Source organism: Austrofundulus limnaeus, unplaced genomic scaffold (genome assembly GCF_001266775.1).
Source record: "Austrofundulus limnaeus strain Quisiro unplaced genomic scaffold, Austrofundulus_limnaeus-1.0 Scaffold37, whole genome shotgun sequence".
Taxonomy (NCBI): domain Eukaryota; kingdom Metazoa; phylum Chordata; class Actinopteri; order Cyprinodontiformes; family Rivulidae; genus Austrofundulus; species Austrofundulus limnaeus.
The window spans coordinates 2025807-2047435 of NW_013952439.1; the positions used below are offsets into that span (position 1 = coordinate 2025807).

Consider the following 21629-nt stretch of genomic DNA (forward strand, 5'->3'; position numbering starts at 1 on the left):
AAGAAGAATGAAATCTTAAAACATCTGCCCCCAATTAAAAAAATATATGTATCTAAAAAACAGCTTACAAAATACGAGTAATAAAGCTCAACTTAATACACAATATAATTTCAAATAATCAACAAACAGCATCACAACACAAATACAAATCTTAACCAATATTTTGTTCATATTTCATTTCATTTGGAACAGGGACAGAGGATTTTCTAAGGCACCGAAAAATAAAAAATAACCCAGCAAGTATAATTCAGGTTGGTACTTCGTGTAACCATCAGTGGTGGGCACAGCTCCCCTAAAGCACTAATAGGGGAACTAGTTTCCTGATTAGTGCTTTAGGGCTTTTGCTAATTTTAAAATGTATTAGTGGATTAGCACTTGCTAAATTTATAAGCACTAACTGAGGTYTATAAATGTTATTGATCAATGTTAACATTAACAGCTGAGGGTGAAAGCTGTCRATCATTTTGTTCATGTGTGTCACAAGGTGACAATATATGAACCTAAATCCAGCTGTGGAATATCAATRRTAAGTCTTAAGAGATCAACATGATAATATGTGRKTCATGTTGTCTGTTGAAGAATGTTCAGGGGYTGACTGAGTYATTTTAGTGCYTTAGAATTAGGGGAACTAAATATTTGAGTTAGTGTTTTAGGGCTAGCAGAACTAATTTTTAGAWTAGTGCTGCCCACCACTGGTAGCCATGAGCTGTACCACTGGACAGTGATGTTCCAGCAAAGTCTGCTTCTCAGCGAGGTCCTTATGAAGGCCCAGGAATCSTCTCTGGAAACCAGGGGCAGCTGTGACTGATTCGCTGTGAGCCAATCAGGGTTTGTCAGATGTGACCAAGACAGAAACCACAACTGTGTTAACAGAAATTAGGAAASGTAACGTTACAGAGAATCAAAAATCCAGATTTACCATTTTTTTATTATAGATATTTATTGTGATAAAAAGAGGAAAAATCAACATTTCCTCACATGATGAGTTCAACAGATGCCTGATTACACCTTCCACACATTTTATGAGCATTAATTAACACTTGATTTATGGGTAAATGCTGTGGCAAATAACAATCTTGATAAAAAACAACAAATTTAACTAGAAACACACACTGTGTGTGTGTGGTTGTGTGTGGTAGTGTGTTGTATCTCCTCGTTTTTGCACCTCCACACAAACACACCCTCATCTCTGCTTGGCTAATGGGAGTCTGATGATTAGTGCACACTTAATTAGGAGAATTAAAACTGGAACATGCTCGAAGTTAAAGGAACTAGTTGACTTTTTAATCGGGTGGATTCACAGGAACGATTTGACTCCACAAGTAATGACTTTGACCAGGTTCAAGCTGYGACAACGGGTCACAATTAATACAATCGCTTTAGCTAATGTGTGACCATCACATTTCAGAAGCTGCTTCATTTTCAACACAAAAACGAGCCCCAATCAGCGAAATGTGCGAGCAGTTTATTTTTCTCAGTGAATGGGGACATGACCTTGGCTCGACTGAAGAACTTTTTCCCGATCCTTCGATTTTCATCTTTTTCTCATTTGCTCTGTTAAAGTTGGCACTCCTCAAGATGAAGGGGAGGTGAAAATGAATAAGAAGAGAAGTGAAGCAGACAGGAAGCATTGTCGCCGCTCTTCAGCCGAGCCCACCTGCTGTTCTGCTTAAAAAGCCAAATATGAAGTGGCTTAAAAAGACTTTTGACCTTGGAAGTCTGGAAACAGAAGCACAACTTTATTCTTCTTAAAWGTTGTGGTGTTTTCCTTTTAAGTTCAGTTATTTAACTGACACTATTGCAATGAGGTAWTGTGTTTTTTCTTTAACATTGGCAAAAGATGTCAATTGTCCAAAAACATAGATGTTTACCTTTGAAGATTTCACCCAAAAACTTCCCAGTAACACGTTCAATTATTTAAATAAATAAACAAATATGGTTTCCCAATTTTACCTAAAATTTCTAATTGAACTAATGCTTACACCACCCCATTTATCTAACAAGTAGAAGGTGTAATATTTGGGAAGGGTTAAATAAATAAATAAATAAATAAATAAATAAATAAATAAATAAATAAAGTTAGAGTGAAGGGTTTTCCAATATAAAAATACTGTCTGTACAAATAAGAGTCTGTTAGTCACATTGTTATTAAAGTGTTTTATTGCTACGTATGGTATGTTGGTACATCATTTTCAATTCATTACAATCTGATTCAATTCTAATTTGAAAAATCATCCCAGCTATTCAAAAAACAGGACTGCACAGAGAAAGATAAGCTGTTTTATAAATTCTAGTGTTATTAAACATTTTATTCAGCATATTCAGCCTCCTAATTAATTCTATTTACAGTCCAGTCGTTATCAAATAACCGTGGAASTTCCAAAAAGCAGACTGCTGTTTCTGAATTTATTTTTCCTTGTTTTGATTAAAAGTGTCAGGAAACAGTGAGAATAAAAGTCTGGGTAAATACATGCTTTTTTGTTTAAAGAAATCTCAAGTCGCAGCTGATTGTAAACAAATCTGTCAACTACTTAAGTATCTTAAAGTGTGACTTTTTGGCAGCAAGAATCAGCAAATCATCTGTTCTATATTCACAGGTGACATTTGTTTGTTCTCACTGAGCTTTGTCTATGTTTTGACAGAATATTTCATGTGCACATAGTTATATCTGTCACAATTTCTGCTGGGCTTTTCTATAAGCACTGGATTTAAAGCAGCATTAAGGTTTGTTGTTTACAGACAGGTAGGACTGTCACAATAACATTTTGCTGGACATTAAATTGTCTCAGAAATTATTGCAATAAATGATAATATTTTTTGGAGACGCCATGTCTCATGATGTACAAAGCTTACGGAAGTTTGTGAAATATGTGTTTGTTAAAATAAAGCGATTGACTTGGACTCGTGATTGGAAAAACAACAAACAACAGCTGCTAAAGGTATAACATTGATTCCCACCTCCTCTATTCAAACTGGCTCATTTATTTTGTTTGTGTCTTCCTCTGGCTTTATAAAATAACTGCGGTCACCCTCACACTGCTTACACAAAATGCAGAGTTTATGAACTTTATGTAATGTTACGGACGAACCGGTATCATAGATTGTGAAAACAATACACAACAACAGCTTCTGAAGTGGTAACATTGCTWTCCACCGCTTTCCAAGTGGCCTCTTAATTGTGGTCACAAAGTTTACAAAATTTAAGTGGTACAAAAAAATGTTCAGCAAACCCAAGGTTTATTATGGTGTTCTAAGAGCATCCTGTGGCATCATCATTTCTGTAAGATGGCATCGGAAAACCGAAGATGCTCCTCTGACTAAACATCTGTTTATGGAGCTCTCAGGCTACAGAGGTTACGAGACCATGCACCTAGCTAATACCTGACGCCAGAGTTAACTCCTCCCTATGCAAAAGAGTAGAAAAGAGGGAGACACGAAAACAGCAAAGAAGCAAACATATGAAAATTATCGACCTCATTTTAATTTATCATGCGATTATTATCTATTGCTCATCACGACAGGCCTACATATGGGTGGGGGGCATACATGATCTGGACTGGTCCCAGGTGAACATGATTTTCCTACAGTGGTCTTGTCATTCAGAGTCAGTCGGTTTCAGTAAAACTGGGAGCGAGAGTGAAGGAGCCCCACTGAACGGTGGAGAGACAAGTATTCCCTCCAGTCAATCACAGCCCACAAAGCTGTTCAAATGATGCAGGATTTCTCAAGAGACCCGCAGGGTGGAAGTGGGTGAAGGAGGGCCTAATGTCACAGTCGCCACACTGAGGGCGGACCTTGTCAATTAATCACACGTCGCTTGGCAACTTCAAAAACTGCGACTGAACTCCGTGGCGCTCTGAAAGGACCGTGGAAGCGGTGTAAATAAAACTGGCGTCACCGGCACTCGGCGGAAGGTGTTAATCCCTGACTAATGAACTCGGCCTCTGCCAGTAGCTTCCCCCGCTGCACCCGTGGACATCTCCACCTGTGAGTGTGTTAAAGTGAGTGTGCGGCTGGGGATTCRGGAGGAGCGGGACAGGCTCCACTCTCTCGTCCCTCAGCCTTGACAGGCAGAACTCAGCCACACAATTTCACGGTTTGTGGGCAGTACACACCACTGCTTTCCCATCCCTGAGACCCAGAGCCCCACATAGTGAAGGAGTGTGTGGGTGTTATGCACACACACACACACACACACTATACACACATGGTCAGCTATTAATGGTACGAAAAAGAACAAATCAAATATTAATCCTTCAACATCCACCTGGAATTGGAAAAAAAAATGGGTGGACTTACCATTTTGTTATTGATTTCATGAAAATGAATTTCACAGACTTTCTCTACGATGTCTTCACTCTCAAAAGTTATGAAACCAAATCCTATGTAGAGAGAAAAACAGAGGGGGGGGGGGGAGAAAACAGGGAAGAAAGAAGAGTTAGTAGAGGGGCCTTTAAACAAAACTTCAGTAAGTAAAAGAAAACGCACCACAAGATGGAGTATCATCACGAGCCAGACTCAGAAACTRTTCGAGTACATCTGTGGAGAGATTGGCTTCGGTTCGCAAGAGAACAAGAGAACGAGACAGACATTGTCCTCTTTAAATCAGGGATATGATGAAATCTGCCACATTATTAAGGGCACTCAAGGACCTCCTCTACAAAGAGAAGATGGAAAAACAGCACAAAGCTCATTTAATGAGATCCAGGGAGCTAAGGCCCAGCATCTGAATTTCATTAAATGCATTTTGTGTTCTTTTTATTGAAATCTCACTGTATAACAAGCCCCCATTTTTATGTTAATACAGGCCTTAGAATGAACGTGTGGTTGACAGAGGGATTTTCATGCCATATTTATAGGATAAAAGCTTAACCCCTCTTTTTAACAAAGACACAGAGACAAGATGGTCTTAGAGTTCTGAACACAAGTGGATTGCAATGCTCTCCTCTGTGTTTTGATGGCCATACACACACACCAATCTAGCTTCTGTAAAGCCGGGGTTGAAAGAAAACAGATATTCTATTACTTTTACAAAGTGAAACTGTTAGTGAATCAAACAGCCCGAGAGGCTGAAGGAACAAGAGTTGCTCATAAAATCACCAAACAGAAAAGAATCATATCAGCTCAAGTGTAAACTATAAACACAGCAGCATCCAAGTGACACAAAACAACACCAGTGTTTCGTTATTAATTCACCTATTTTTAAATGTTCTGGAACTAAACTTTCTGCACACATTAATCAAGCAATACATAATACACAGTGCACACACAGAAGCCCCTGGGAGATTTGGCTGTGTTTACTACACTAAGGTGGTTTATCCCTTCGATATCTGGGACTGTATTAGGTCATCGCTGGCAAAGCTGAAAATCAATGAGCACAACTGCGTTCTGGTAGTATTGGATTTACAGGATCAAATGTTACTAAACACTTTTATTTGTCTGATATTTAATACGATAAACCAATTCCTATATGGCTAGTTTAAGTCAAATCCTTTTCATAAACTCCTACTGTRAGCATTTTGTTTAGTATTTAGCAGCTTTATCTGTCCTTATTTTATCATCTTTGCACAAGAAATACGCATTATAAAGTACAATACAGGCATGAATTGGTATGACATTCTGACCAAGTATTAAACGTGAACAAAAACATTTATCGACTGTAATAGACATTACATTTTAAATGTACCATAAACGTATGGTTTCATTTTTAAAACACACATTGCTTTATTAATGAGGACATTACAGCTAATAAGATGATCTTATTTGTAGGTATGTATTGCTGATGCATAAATGTGTTGTCAGTCACTTGGTTAAAAAAACAAATATTTTATGACTTTGTCATTTTCGTATTTGTTTCAGCTATTAATATATTGAAGAGCAAAATAAAAATCTTGGTTTATTCAGAGGCAGTAAACACAGTGTATCTGACAGCGTTAAGTAAGATTTCTGGGTGTATTTTGTTTTAAATCAAATTTTCACAATGACTAAAGATCATCAGGGCATTTTAGTTGGGGGGTGGTATTATGTTCAATTAGTTCAATTCTATGCCACAATGAAGTAACTATGTTACCTTTAGTTTCATGAAAARGCTGTATAWATTTGAAAAATAAATWGGCCGCTGTCTCTTCAAGAACCCCCTACTCTTTCTGACACTCCTACTTCAGCACATCTTCACAACAATGCCTCAGGAGAGGGGGTGCTCTGTGGGGCTGGAGCTTGGCTGCAGAATGAGCTGCAGGGAGGAGCTTTGTGTAAATAGGTGGAGCTTTGTACCAGCAATCGTTTAGACAGCTCTACATTGCTGCCATGGGAGATTCAATATGAAAGCAACACTATGGGTATGTTTTTGATTTGGGAATGGCATTATAACATGATAAAAAGCTCAAAACCTTTGATTTAGCATAATATCCCCTCTTTAAAGTTCCATGTTTACTGCACAGAATGGTACTTCTTCTGTGTCATTCTGCTTTTTGTAAAAAAAAAAAAAATGACCGCAATAAAATGATGTTAACTAGGCAATTGGTCATGGTCGCCTTTTGTAAAGGTTTATTTAAAATTAGTTATCTTTTAAAGAATCAGCTGCTACTCCTGCAACACTCCTTGAGGTTTTTTTTTTGCTAGGAAACATTTCCATTTCTTTTTCTCTTTTTTCTTTTCTTTTTTTTAAACAAAAGAAACTGTTTAGGGAAATTCCCTCTTTCTGCCAGAAAACACAGCTGACTGACAGCTTGCAGCAACAGGTGGGGGGAGAGGAAGCCCTGCTCTACACTTCATGGGGCCAATGAATGTTGTCTCTGTCCTGTCAATAAAAATATAAACCACAGGAATATGAATAAGAAAAACGGTTTTGATAGTGGCCTTTTAAAATCATGGTGTCTGGTAAAACTACTGAAAACCAACTCATGTTTAGCAAATAAGCCTTCAAGGCTGATTATATTATTAAATCGTCAGATCAATCAAAGAAGCACAAAACTCTATTTCAGCTGTATTTTTGCAGAGAAGGCAGCCATCCCAAACTCTTCACCCTTCATTTCCTCCTCCATAAGTAACAAAAGAATCTCCTGAAGCCCCTCCTCTTGCACAAGCTGTCAAGCTACACTTCGAAACAGTTTTGTCAAAATAAAAACGAGCTGGAAATATTAAGCGGGAGAGGTTTCGCTAAAGTCTAATGTAATGAGATCTTTCTCGACAGGATGTCAATTCTCCAAGCATTGGTGAGAGCACACAGCACATGGAAGAAGGTGCGTGTGTCTGTGGTGATGGTGGTGGTGGGGGGACACAGGTGATGACGACAGCTGGAGGGGGTGGTGGGTTGGAGCTCTTTTTTTTCTTTTTTCTCCAGCACACCTTCAGCACAAGGAGCACATTTGACAACCAACAAATCAACCGCCAGGAGTAATTTGTCACGGAGGAGTGTAGGGAGACGGAGTGGAGTCTGGGGGAACGAGGATGGAGAGTGAAAGAGGAAGGAGAAAAAAAAAAGAAGGTGGCGATGGGAAGGGGGAAGGAGGGGGAGGGAGGTTGGAGAGAAAGACAGAAAAAGTGACAAGAAAAGAGGTTAACACACACGGCCCCTGTCGCCACACTCCTTCCTGCTGCTACAGGCAGCTCCTCCATCAAGTGACAGGACATTTTCCACCGCAGCATTATATCCACCGAGGTCACGGCCGAGCCAAACCACCACAGATACCACCAGCAGGGCTCTTCCACCCATGACTGGATCGCTTTAAATGAACAAAAAGACATTTTTCTGTGGTGTCAACTACTCTTGAATCACATCTGTCAGCTACTGTTGCAATATCATTTGAACACACACAAAAAAAACCCAATCAGAATCGATATTTTTCTCCTAGATTGGCTCAAGGCACATCCACGTCACTGTGGGGGTGTCTGACTCGCAGCTCCTGCTTTTGCAAAGCAGTTCTTTGTGCTATTATCTGGCTTTACAGGCAATTACAGACCACAAAACAGCAGCAACATTAACATTCTCCTCTTCGTGCGTCCCCCTGCAGAATGTCAGCGCAGCCCGACAGTCCTCAGGTACCCCGACTCGTCTTGTGCAGCTATCCACGCGAGGCAGGAGGCTGACCTACGCTAAAACTATTAAAGACTGTCAGCTTTGACAGACACGAGGAGAGAGGCGTCCATGTGCTCACAAAGAAGAAGCTTTTTCACAGCCGAAACAATAACCTGTAAATGGAAACACATATAGACGTCGTGTAGGAAGGATGATAATACACAGGTGTTATAAGGCTACTAGCTGAGGCCTCTTGGCTGTACTTGCTCACGCTTTTAGCCAGAACCGGGCTTGGCCTCATCTCATCACTCTGCAGGACCGGCAAGGAGCCCAGTTTCACGGCCTTTTACCAGCTTCATCATAATCAGTCTTTATGTCACAGTGGGAGCAGGTTTCTCTGGTTTTGTTGTTCTGATGCATATCTTCAGCTAACTGAAGTAAAATGTTACTGGTTTTTAACTGCACTATTCATATGCATTATCATTTGATGCTTTTATATGGAAAAGATTTTTGGTACTTTTATATTTATATGTTATGATCAATGTGTGATCACTTTACTATATATTTCTAAGATGAAGTACTGTATTTTACCACTGTGTTTAAGTTGTAGTTTTTAGAAAGTCTCATATTTAAGCTGTTGAGTACTATCTGTATGAGAACCAAGTCACATGGTAGGTGAGGTCACACCCTTTGTTGACATGATGTCATTTCTGTGAGAGCGACTCAGTCCTAAAGAAAACCTGATGCTGTTCAGGGCCGAACTGTTTCTGAAGTCGAGGAATGTTTGGCTCAACGTCGGTATGTGTCACTCATGTGTGTGCAAAATAAATGTTCTTAACTGAGAACTGGATCGGTTTTCTGTGTTTAATTCAGGCTTTCAATTTGAACTTTCTTTCACAATCACTTTATCCAAAGCTGAAAATAAATTAATATAGATTTTTGAGTGCGTAGATTATGGGAAAGTTTTAAATTGGTGCAAAGATGTTAAATGAGTATATCAATAAAATTAAATCATTTAAAACTTGGATGCCTTTCATGTTGTTTCTAAAATGTTTGATTTGACATTTCATGCATACAACTTTTTGAACGTTTTGATTTCCAAGCCAAATGTTTATTAAAGATGAGTATTCTTACCAGTTATAACTTTTTGTTGGAAAGATATATTAGACCATGATGATGAACGGAGGCGGAGAAAACTGCTGCTTTGCATTTCAGGCATCCCTCARCTCCCTTTAGATTACAGCTAAATATACAGCAGAAAGTGCATGACAGTGAATGTAAAGCACATATGTATCATCACTGATACACCTGGTTTTCATTACACACATTTCTGGGTCAATGTTCAGTATGAACAGATCAACAAAAAAGGAGAAAGATACAAAGTAAGTTCAAGTGTGCATGCAGAATTTCTTTCTTTTTATTTTCTTTCTGAAAGTTCAGTCCTGTTTGGGCTTTTTGGAGAACTTTCGATTAACTGATCAGCAAATATAACAAAACAAGTGTTAAAGCAGAAGTTTTGGCAGTTTCTTTGGTTTGGAGCWTTCATTTGTGCTTTGACACAATGCCAGTGAGAAAAGACATCAGTAACGATCTTTGAGAAGCAACTGTTGCTGCCCGTCAATCAGAGAAGGGTCATAATGCCATTTCCAAACATCATTTCACAGTACAAACGATTATTCACAAGAGGAAAACATTCAAGGTGGTTGTCAATCTTCACAGCAGTGGGCGTCTCAGTGAGTTTACCACAAGGTCAGACCATGTGACGCTCAGAGAAATTACAAGAAATCAAAGAGCAGCAAATCTGACTCTGAAGACCTCACTTAGCCATTTTCAATTTTAAAATTCATGACAATACAATTAGAAAAAGAGACACTAAGAATGTATGGCTTGATTGAAAGGTCAACAGGAAAAAAAAATAAAACAATTTTTGCAAAAAAGAAAAAAACAACTTTATTTCATAAAGTTGCGTCGGACTAAACTACAAAAACTCAGAAAACACAAAATTAATAAAGTAGAAAATTTGTGATTTCAAAGTAGCAAAACAAAACAAACAAAACAGTATATGAGCATGAATGCTTTAAACTGTTAAGCACATAGAAAGGTGATCATTTAGGCTTATTTTGACCAAAACCTTCAGTACACACTAACATTAAAGATCAAATGTGAGACCTTCTTTGGGCAACTGAAGCTTGGCTGAAAATGGGTCGTGCAACAAAACAATGATCCCAATTAAAGCAGCAAATCTACAACAGGAAGCCTGACAAATAAATAAAAAAAATAAAAAAATAAATAAATCAAAGTGTTGCAACTGCTGAGTTMAAATACTGATCTGAACTTGATTGAAATTCTGTGGCAGTTCTTGACAGCTGTGCATAAAAAAGGCCAAAAAACTTGATAATAAATAGGATTCCTCTACAACAAGAGACTGATATGTTAATACAGAAGACAGACCTGCTGTTAAAGGCAGGTTCTGGAAGCTATTGAACCCCCTGATAAATCTGAAGACATACGTTTGACAAACTGTTATAATAAACACAAAACTATTTTGTGAATATTTGTAATTCTCTGCAAGGTAATTTCAGCAAAACTAAACACTTTATAAAGAAAAAACACATTTCCTTGTAGCACCGTTCCTCACCTGCAATGCTGCTTTTAGACATTTAACACTGATTTATTTCAGTTGACACCTGAGATCCATATACATGAGAATCAAATGCTCTGACAGTTGGGGCTGTACATCGCCGCTGATAAGAAGTGCTTGTAATGAGAGCAGGCTGCTGCCGAGCAGTTCTGACTACTGGCCCTGCCAACATAGTGTAAGGAAGTGCAGCAACCTGGAGGAAGTGTCACTTGTGTCTCCTGGGAAACAAAACGAAGGGACTGGAGCCCCTCTGACATGATGTGTGCAGACAAATACACAGGCCCAAACACAACACCAACATGTGGGCCTGACACGCAGTCACACACTTATACCTACTATAGGTCATCGGTGTCTCAAACATGAAGCTGGAAACGACTCCACCTCCGGTTCCCAAGTGAATTAGTGACAGTGCCCTAATTATGTATGATCTAACCCTCACCTGTCTCATTAAAGTCTACAGAAAGCTCCTGCACTGTCTTTCCGTCTGTGTGCTCTCTCTTCCAAGTCTTTTCTTCTTATAATGCAGAGAAGAAGACAGAGGCAGTCCGAACACCCACGGCACAGTTAGAGTTCTTTGATCAGTATTTCCGTCTGCTATTACTAGAGATCCAGAGCCCCCGGGCATTAATCCTCTGTTTAACACAGTTAATGCCACAAACTCTCTAACAGCACAGGGCAAATCTCACTGAGAACAGATTACAAACAAATTTAAGGAAATATCCTCACAAAGAAATCCTCCCTTCCCTTCATATTAATAAAAACATGAATATCTCTCATAAAATTAAGTATTAAATGTATTAATGAAGCTCACACTAATGTACATTTTACAAAATATGGGTTTTGGTTATAAAGAAGGACACAAAAAGAGAGAAAAAAAGTAATGTACTCAAAGCTGAAATAGATCCCAACGGTATACCCGATTCTCTTGATAAAGTAAAGACGGCTGCTGATAGAAATCAAAAACAAATAAATGTGACTGCTCCTATTCACATGAATCTGTGGGGGATTGTGAAGAAAAATTAATCCCAGAAGTGAAGAATACACTGAGCTATGAGCCCTTAAAGAAAGAACACAGAGTCAGAAGATAAAAGGGATAAGATGGTTGGCCTGACTGTGAGATAACATGACTTTTTATTCTCTTATCCTTGGACAAATACCTGTATATACAGTAGTTTGTATGTATGTTATGTGTATAGCTCATTAAAATGCCATTAAAAAAGAGGACAACAAACATCCATCCATCCATTATCTTCTGCTTGTTCCAAAGTCAGGCCAGTGGGCAGCAGCAGCTTGAGCAGGGAGGCCCGTAGCCACCTCTTCCAGCTCTTTTTGGAGAGATCCAAGGCACACCCAGGCCAGCCAAAAAACATAGCCTCTCCAGCGTGTCCTGAGTCTTCCCTGGGGTCTCTTCCCAGTTGCTCAAGCCCGGAACATCCCCCTAGGGAGGCATCCTTMCCAGATGCCAGAACCACCTCAACTGGTTTGTTTTAATGGCGAGGATCAGCAGTTCTATTCTGATTCTCTACCAAAATACTAAAATACAAACCCTATCTCTAAGATGAGCCCAGTTACCCTGTGGAGAACTCGTTTTRACYRCCTRTATCCACAMTCTCGTAGTTTTAGTCACTACCCAGAATTTGTGACCATAGGGGAGGGTAGGAACCTCGACCAACAGGTTTTCTTGCAGATCAGCGGCTCTCCTCTTCACCACAACAAAATGGCACCAAGTATGCAAYACTGAGGAAGCCGAATCAATCTGTCTGTTGATTTTACGTCCAGTTTTTCCMTTATTCGTAAACAAAACYCCAAGATAATTAAAMTCACAAGGCCTCGARCTTAGCCCAAATGAGCTACATTGGTTCACCAAATTGTGGGCCCACAATATGCAGGAACAAAGACCATTAAATTTAAATATGGAGTCTGATAGCTTGAACAAAAGGTGTCWAAAATAGAACGAACATCAATTAAACCCTGTCTATGTGCTGCCATTTGATAATATTTYAGTGTCTTTAAAACAACATTTTAATGTAAACTGTGTTGATTCTGTTCTTCTTTCAAGTCCAATTTAAAAGAAAGGAAAACATGCCAACATCAGTCTAATATATTGTGTAGGTGTACAATGTGCGTTTGCCCTACTGGGACTTCACCAAAACTATGGATTATGTTGGCACAGTGTGCAGCATGCCAACCCTCAATTTGAGTAAACCATAAAGGTGATGATTACTGCGCTGTGTGTAGGTGGCTGTATGAGCAAGCATCAGGTGGTAGAAGTGCTGGCTCAAAAATCGGGTCACAATCATCACACGTGGCATTTGAGATTGTTATCAACAGTTCACAAGCTTTTAAAGGCTAAAAGAGATTAGTTTAGGCAACAGTTACRAGAACATCTCATTACAGAAAAATACCAGAAAGGAGCTTTTAGGAACCAAATCAGATCAGATGTCGACCTGAGAACAATTAGACAGCAGCAGTGAGACTGTAAATTGATGTAATTAGATTACAACATGACTGTGGTTTCTACATGTAGCTGGTCTTTATGATTTAATGTAGCCCTGAATTTTTTTGTACTTTTGTGGTTTCTTGTTTAAATATTGTGCTGATCAATAAAATGTCTCGATTTAATTTGATCTTAAAGGGTTTCCCTTATTTTTATCACAAATAATGTTTTCTGTTTATTTAGTTTTCTATTCCAGTAGTAGCTTAAATGTAAAGTACCTTAAGGCTCCACTTTAGGCTCCATTCTCCTCTCACAGTATGCATCTATTATGTTTAATTAGCAGAAAGCACCTGTTTTCACTGTTTTGCTGATTTTCAGATTTATTTGTCTGTTCCACTTAACAGCAGTCCTGCTATTTAAAACTGTGCTGAGCYGTTTTAGAAATGCACAAACCTCCATTCATTTACCCATCCATTTTTTTATTCACATTTTCTGTGCAGGATCATGGTAGCACTGATGCCTATCTCCAGTGGTCATTATGTAAGATGCAGGGTACAACATGGACAGATCACAAACATCACAAGAACACACATAGACAAATGAGACAATCATTCACAATTTAGGGTTATCAGTTACCCTAACATGCATGGTTTTGGTCTGTGAGTGATAAAAAACATCCTTCAGAAATGGGTTTTTGGACAAGCAGTTTATAGCAGCCAGCTGCTAGCTCAGTTAGCCTGCTACAATGAATACTATGAATGCTGGCAGTTCATTTAAAATCTTTGCTTAAAACATTACAATAATAAAATTACACTTTATATAACAAAATTTGTCTGGCCTACACAATGCACTAACATTTGACCCAGATTCTGCAAGAATGATGGCCTTTTGTTTGCCCACATGTGGTTTGCCAGAGGTAGTCCATGCATGGACCAGCACCACATAAAGTAAACAGCAACCGGGCACAGTCGTGGCATGCCATTTTAACAACAGTGCCATCAATTTCATTTTTATTGCTGATTTACAGTATCAATCTTAAACCTTGTGAAATGCTTTAGTCTGTTACTTTTGTTTATAAATATGCTATGGAAATAAACTTTGACTTAACGTAATTTGAAAAATCCAGGATGACCGTCCTGAAAATGGATGGCAGTATTTACTGTATGCTTTTATTAAATGCTACAGGAACAATCCATCTGGATTTTTTTGTCTGTGTTTACTGCAGAGCAACAAACTGCATGCATGCTGAAGGAACTAGTTTGTTTGTGCTTCTATTTAGGTCAGCTTTCAGTGTTGGCCATCAATTTTTACTGTCCCACTTAAAGAGACGCCCTGTCCCCATACAAACACACACAAACATCAACACATATGTTGGGATTACATATGAAGCCTGCAACCTGGACCCGTACTGTGCAATCAGCTTTATTTGTGCCTTCAACACAGAACTGTATTCAAAGCCTTGGCAAGATTTAAAAGATGGGATCCATTAATATATCTGTCAACATAAATCTCGGCTGTCAGTGCGACTGCAGTGTGGTCAGTGCTAATGCACATCTCAAAAGCAACACAGTGTGAACTTTTGAAATAAATGCAGCTCTCTCCACCTCTTCAGTGAAAGTTCAAATGCTCTTTAACTCAAAAAAGACCCTCATTAATGCCAAACAATATGCCCATAAGTGTGAAATCCCCCCACCCTCTACCCATGTGATCTCAAGGCTGCTTGAGCAACTGAATAGAAGCAATTATCTATGGAGAAGGTGACTAACTACCCCTTTACTCAAAAGCACCCGAACAGCAGGCGACAAGCAGCATGTCACAGCTGAGCTAAGAGAAGCGGGAAAAAGAAATGTCAAATAAAGGTGCACTAAAAGAAAAGCAATACATTTAAAGAATACATCCCTGATTATTAAAAAAATCCATGCACTATTGTGACTTTATAAAGATGTTTGAACAGGAAGAAAGTGTTCACTGATTTGAGTGGAGGGACAAACATAAGCAGGTTACAAAAAGCTGAATTTGGTCAAAAGTGTAATTTTATTTTTTAGGTCTCAGTTAAAAGCAGTCATCCTGCAGGTCAAAACAGACTAAAAGCCTGAGTTTATTTGTGCTGCAGCTCAGGAGATTAAAACAGAACAGAGCAAACCTCTCAAAGTCTACAATGGTCTCTGTGGAAGAAATGTGAAGCATTGACTTCCACCATCAAAATCTTCAACTTATGTGAATTTATCCAACTTATTTTTCAGAATATGCCTTCTGTAATGCTTCTAACAGTGGAAGCAAAAGCTACGTTAATTAAGTAAGAAAAATCAACTTTCTAACATCGGTTTAAAACAAGCTGGGCATAAATAATTTACCTAAACACAAGAGCCAACAGTAATATTTTGAGATATTGAATAAAAATGTTACTTAACATGCTGCTATAATTGTTGGCACAAAGTAGGCTCAAATYCATCCAATAGGCACCACTTGGACCACAACATTTCTGACAAATCRTACATTCCTGGCCTATTTGGCAACACCACTGTGACTGGCACGCTTTAAAATGTACAAAATGAGTTCCAGCACTGGCTGAGAGGTTAATGAATAATCACAACACACTCAAATTCACATATCACTTCAGCGAACCATTTTCACACATGCACTGCCTCTTTATGGACAAAATGCACTCTGAATGCACCCTCATTGTCCTTGCACACGTGTCCCTGCACTCTGCAATGATGATTGTGCTGTGAAAGTAGAGCTATCTGTGTTTTTTTTTTTTTGCTCGTAAAACACATGTTCATATGTTCCATGTAGCCCCAAAATGTCAAATAATGATAAGGGATTTAGATTCTTACAGGTTGGGTAGGTTGGAAAAAAAAAACTAAGAAAACACTGGAACTATTTTTTTATTCATGCAATTAGGTCATGAGATGCTGGGGTTTTGCTTCCCAAAAATGTCAATTTAGGATTTATTCTGCTTCTCTCAGCAATTTGTTCGTCTCTTCACCAGAAAATAATGCCATTACGAACCTTTGTTTAACAATACGGCTAGAAAAAGCAACAACTATTTATTTATTCTGCAATATTTGAGCAGCATCCTGTAAATAAAGGACAGAAGTTGTTGTTAAGCCATTATATAAGAGACATTAAGAACAACCATATACCTTCTGAAACAACTACAGCAATAAAATAAAATAAAATAAAAACAGTACAAGTAGAATTAATGGTGCATTCCAGTTTGTTTGTTTATTTGATCCCCATTAGAATCAGCAGCATGCTGCATCAGCTGTTCTTCCTGGGGTCAACTCACACGAAAAGACAAATTACATTTACAAGATATCACACTACAGATAAAACACCAAAACAACCTTTCACCATCTCAAATCTTGTTCAATGGTAGGGAAACATAGATTAAAAATAACTTGACTTTAGGCCCAATTATCCCTCCATCTCAACACGCTGTTCTCACCATAAAGACACCGTTCAGCTTGTTTTTTGCAATACACGCATTTTAAGGAGATACAGATGAAAAGGCAACAGACAAATGCAGGTTAGGTAAACATTGATGAAAGTACAATGGTGAGCCTTCAACAAAATGAGATTATGAGTTGTAAAACTGTGCAAAACCAACCTGAGGATAATTGCTCAGGGCTGATAGAATTTCGTTCGTACAAACGGAGGATGTGTGTAATGAGATACAAAGGTTTCAACCACAAGASGATCCTTCATTCAAGAATGTCAGACTCTTTTGTGCCAAGCAATAGGCCGAGCTTAATAGATGTCTCAATTTCTATCACATACAGTAACAACYGATGCCTGGAGAAGACAGTGGGAGGTGGGGACAAGCGCCTTTCCACGAGGCTCCAAGGCGRTGTGATGAATTTCTTTTGAGCGGCAAAGCAACGAGGGACTTGAAATGAATGAAACAGATACGCACCTTTTGTATTTCCTGACCTATTGATATAGATATCAATTTCATTACACCCAATTAGCATTTCTCATTCCCCAATGAAAGTGGAAATTCAAAAAAGAGGGGCGGGATAATAAGAAGCAAGTAAACGCGGACTGATGGAAAAAGTAGTTTGGACTTTGAAAATTGTTTTTTGGCCGAGGGAGAAAGCTGCGCAGGAAGTAGTCAAAAATCTAAAGGAAGGTTCAACCAAACCATTTGACATAAATAATCCTCTGTAACATAAAATAAAAAGACTGAGGCTCTGAAGAACCAAATTATTTGCAAGGAAGGTGGCAAGCAAGACTCAAACAAGTGAATTAGGCCACTCATTGCCTAAACAGCCAGTTTGCTTTTAATATCTAAGCATGAGGTATTTTTTGAAGGCGTGACACAGTGGCAGTTCATCTGAAACGAAGAACATTGATGATGCCACTTTACAGAAGCCCATTACCATTTTGGAGAGCTTACTTTGAGTGAGTCACATGCTTTGAGGCAGAACTGCCTCTCTTGTTTACTGCACAGAGGCTGTTGCAATAATAATAATGAAAAAAGAGTACTGTTCTATAGCAGACAGCCTTTCTCCCTGCACGTGTTCATGCTCCCGAACACACAAGCAACAAACCGTGATAACCTAGAATCATCAAGAAATGTGTGGTGATGTCACTCTGATACTACTGACCCTTGTAATCAAGAAAGTCTTTCATCAAACATCTTTTCCCCCCTTGCAGACTTACTAGCAAAAATAAAAAAAGAGCTGTGTGGTACTCAAAGTACAGCGGCACAGTTCAACTGCCATCTGAAGCTGTTCACRACATCCAGGCTTGGCTTAATTGCTTACTTGCACCATAATTGGGTATATAATCAAACGATAAGCTGAACACAGCACAGCGTCTTCATAACTTCAGAATACCCTTTCATCAATGCCTTTGGGCAGTGATTAGCATAGATGAGAAAGCTCCACTGAGGGCCATAACCACTGCTTACTTATCTCTTTGTTGAAGTTATTCAGWCCACTGATTTGTGTTAGTCTGTTAGCTCTTCCAAAGAGACACCTGAGGAACGGTGGGGAGAGGTCACGATCTCAAAACAGCATGAATGCAATAGGTTGACTTTGAGAAGCCATAACAAATGTAATCACTAGAAAAAACGTCTGGGATGTTGTAATAATGCCTTGCTCAGAGTGAAGTTACGGAGGACTGAACTGTTTAGTGTCCAGATAAGGTTTAGTCAGACCACCCAAACCCCAGCTTCTTCGCTTCCGCTCTATTGCTGCATCTCGTGTTTTGCAGCCTTTCAGTTGTACCAAGAATGACCAAAGAGATGGAATTCAAAACAGTTGTGATTCTGCACAAAAATAAAAGACACAAAGTGCACCACAGAATTCAAACCTGGAGCAGATCACAATAAGAGAGATCTCAGTTTGGAAAAAAAAATAATAAAAAACTTCTCATAGTGAGGTTGAGGCAACAGCTACTCAGATGTTTCCATCATTTAAACAACTCAAACTAAATGAGCACATTTMATCGGTTTTATGATCCCACTACTTTCTCAACAAAACTATGTTTGTGTTACATTCAGTATATTGTGTACAGCTGGGAATCACAGTTCCCCAGGTTTAATCTGAAATCAACTACTACAGATGGTAAAAGAAGATCAAAAATATCTACAAGCCACATTAAACAGAGGAACAAGAGCTGACTTGGCAGATCAGCAGCTATTGTAGTTCCTGTAGCAACACAATTGTGGATTAATTGAGAAAAAACTGATAATGTCACAAACTKTCCTGTGCAAAATTGAAAAGATAGGTAAGGTAGGTCTGTGTACTTTTTTCGTTTGATTTTTCATATTGAAAAAATAGAAAACAGATGGTTATTTTATTTGCAGTATATACCCCAAAAACGAGAAAAGGGTCCATCATTTTATTTTTCTCAAGTTTAACATTTATGTATGTTATATATGTATATATAACATATATCAGATCATATCAAGTGGAGCTACTTAAATAACTTTTTAATAACAGGCCTGTGAATGAATAAATAAATGCTAGCTGACTACTTTTGAATTTCTTTAAAGATACTCACAAAGATACTCACTTTTAACATTAGACATGATTTGATCAACATTTACTTCAACTGTAAAAATACTGTAGTCTGTTTAGTTTTTATAAATAAAAATATACACTCACCGGCCACTTTATTAGGTACACCTGTCCAACTGCTCGTTAACACTTAACACATGGCGGCAACTCAGTGCATTTAGGCATGTAGACATGGTCAAGACAATCTCCTGCAGTTCAAACTGAGCATCAGTATGGGGAAGAAAGGTGATTTGAGTGCCTTTGAACGTGGCATGGTTGTTGGTGCCAGAAGGGCTGGTCTGAGTATTTCAGAAACTGCTGATCTACTGGGATTTTCACGCACAACCATCTCTAGGGTTTACAGAGAATGGTCCRAAAAAGAAAAAACATCCAGTGAGCGGCAGTCCTGTGGGCGGAAATGCCTTGTTGATGCCAGAGGWCAGAGGAGAATGGGCAGACTGGTTCGAGCTGATAGAAAGGCAACAGTGACTCAAATAACCACCCGTTACAACCAAGGTAGGCAGAAGAGCATCTCTGAACGCACAGTACGTTGAACTTTGAGGCAGATGGGCTTCAGCAGCAGAAGACCACACCGGGTGCCACTCCTTTCAGCTAAGAACARGAAACTGAGGCTACAATTTGCACAAGCTCATCGAAATTGGACAAGAGAAKATTGGAAAAACGTTGCCTGGTCTGATGAGTCTCGATTTCTGCTGCGACATTCGGATGGTAGGGTCAGAATTTGGTGTCAACAACATGAAAGCATGGATCCATCCTGCCTTGTATCAACGGTTCAGGCTGGTGGTGGTGGTGTCATGGTGTGGGGAATCTTTTCTTGGTACTCTTTGGGCCCCTTGGTACCAATTGAGCATCGTTGCAACGCCACAGCCTACCTGAGTATTGTTGCTGACCATGTCCATCCCTTTATGACCACAGTGTACCCAACATCTGATGGCTACTTTCAGCAGGATAATGCGCCATGTCATAAAGCTGGAATCATCTCAGACTGGTTTCTTGAACATGACAATGAATTCACTGTACTCAAATGGCCTCCACAGTCACCAGATCTCAATCCAATAGAGCATCTTTGGGATGTGGTGGAACGGGAGATTCGCATCATGGATGTGCAGCCGACAAATCTGCGGCAACTGTGTGATGCCATCATGTCAATATGGACCAAAATCTCTGAGGAATGCTTCCAGCACCTTGTTGAATCTATGCCTCGAAGAATTGAGGCAGTTCTGAAGGCAAAAGGGGGTCCAACCCGTTACTAGCGTGGTGTACCTAATAAAGTGGCCGGTGAGTGTATATTGTCACATATTTGCCAATGTCCCCAGATTAAAGGTAAATCATCACAAAACTGCCTTCGAAAGAGCTGCTCTTGAATTCTAGATGGTATTGTATCATTTCTGTCCAGTGCTCCCATTGGACAGAAATGATGCAATACCACAATGTAAATGTAAACCGCACCAAAGGAAATAAATAAAGTCCGCGTTTGGTCCGGACCAAACAATTGGACCAAAGGACTGTGAGTAAACCTTCTGATTCTCCAAACATAGCCGGCTCACTCGTGTTGAACAGCACAATCATTCCTTTAAAACACACCAACACCAGAAACACAAACTGATACAACGTGATTGAGAGGCAAACATAAAATCTTTTTTTTTTCCACCGCTGAGGCTTTAAATGTCAGCTGTGATGCTACATTAGCTTGGATCATTATTCAAATGAAAAGAAACAAATCATAAAGTTACGCGAGTGAAACTGATCTTCAAGTGCGAGTGACTGAATCACTGAAGCCCTTCTGATTTTAGCTATATTTAAAAATTAAATGAATGGTATACTAAAAGTGTTTTGACATTAAATCGTATTCATTTTACTCAAAAATTAGTCTGTTTGCTCAGAAAAGTTCCTCACAAGATGTAAAAATATGTGATGTCATCTACTAAACTACAATTTTAGCAGCAATAATAATCTTAAAGCTATCTTACAAAAGCTGATTTAACAAACTGGTAAATATAATTTTAGTTATAAAATGTTACTGCTTGGAATATCAACATGTTTTTCATGCTCTAGCTATTTTGTTCTATACTTATGCAGGCCTGAAAATACTAAAAATGAGAAAATAGTAGTAGTAGTAACCCCGGATAGGTTATTYCTGTTGTCCATCATTTTAAAGTAAACAGATCCTGCTTTTAAATCCTTCTTTTTCACATTTAATTCATTCTGTTTGGGTCTATATAAAGTGGAACTGCAATGCTTTGGTCTGAATTCCTCCTTATTGTAACTCCACAAGCCCCCTCTCACCCCTTTTCTGAGGTGTGTCTCAGATTAACTCATTTTGATGCTGTCTCTTTAAATGCAAACGAGGCACTTCACAAAAAATATGATCTAAACAGAATATAAAGATATGTACACATCATCGGGAGAAACTAAATGAAACTTTTCTGTACTCCTAGAGACTCCCATGTACACAACAAAATACATTAATGGCTAAAAAGTGGATTATGCAGGATATGTACC

At 38.8% G+C, this 21629-nt stretch overlaps 1 protein-coding gene across 9 annotated transcripts in view; it reads right to left on the reverse strand.

The window, feature by feature from the left end:
* msi2b (musashi RNA-binding protein 2b) overlaps positions 1-21629 on the reverse strand; it is a 301595-nt gene that overhangs the window by 73509 nt on the left and 206457 nt on the right. For all 9 annotated transcript variants that reach the window (XM_014006809.1, XM_014006806.1, XM_014006808.1 and 6 more), the window contains one exon: positions 4300-4382. In XM_014006809.1, coding sequence (XP_013862263.1) covers positions 4300-4382 — 83 coding nt within the window. The remainder of the gene's footprint in view (positions 1-4299; positions 4383-21629) is intronic.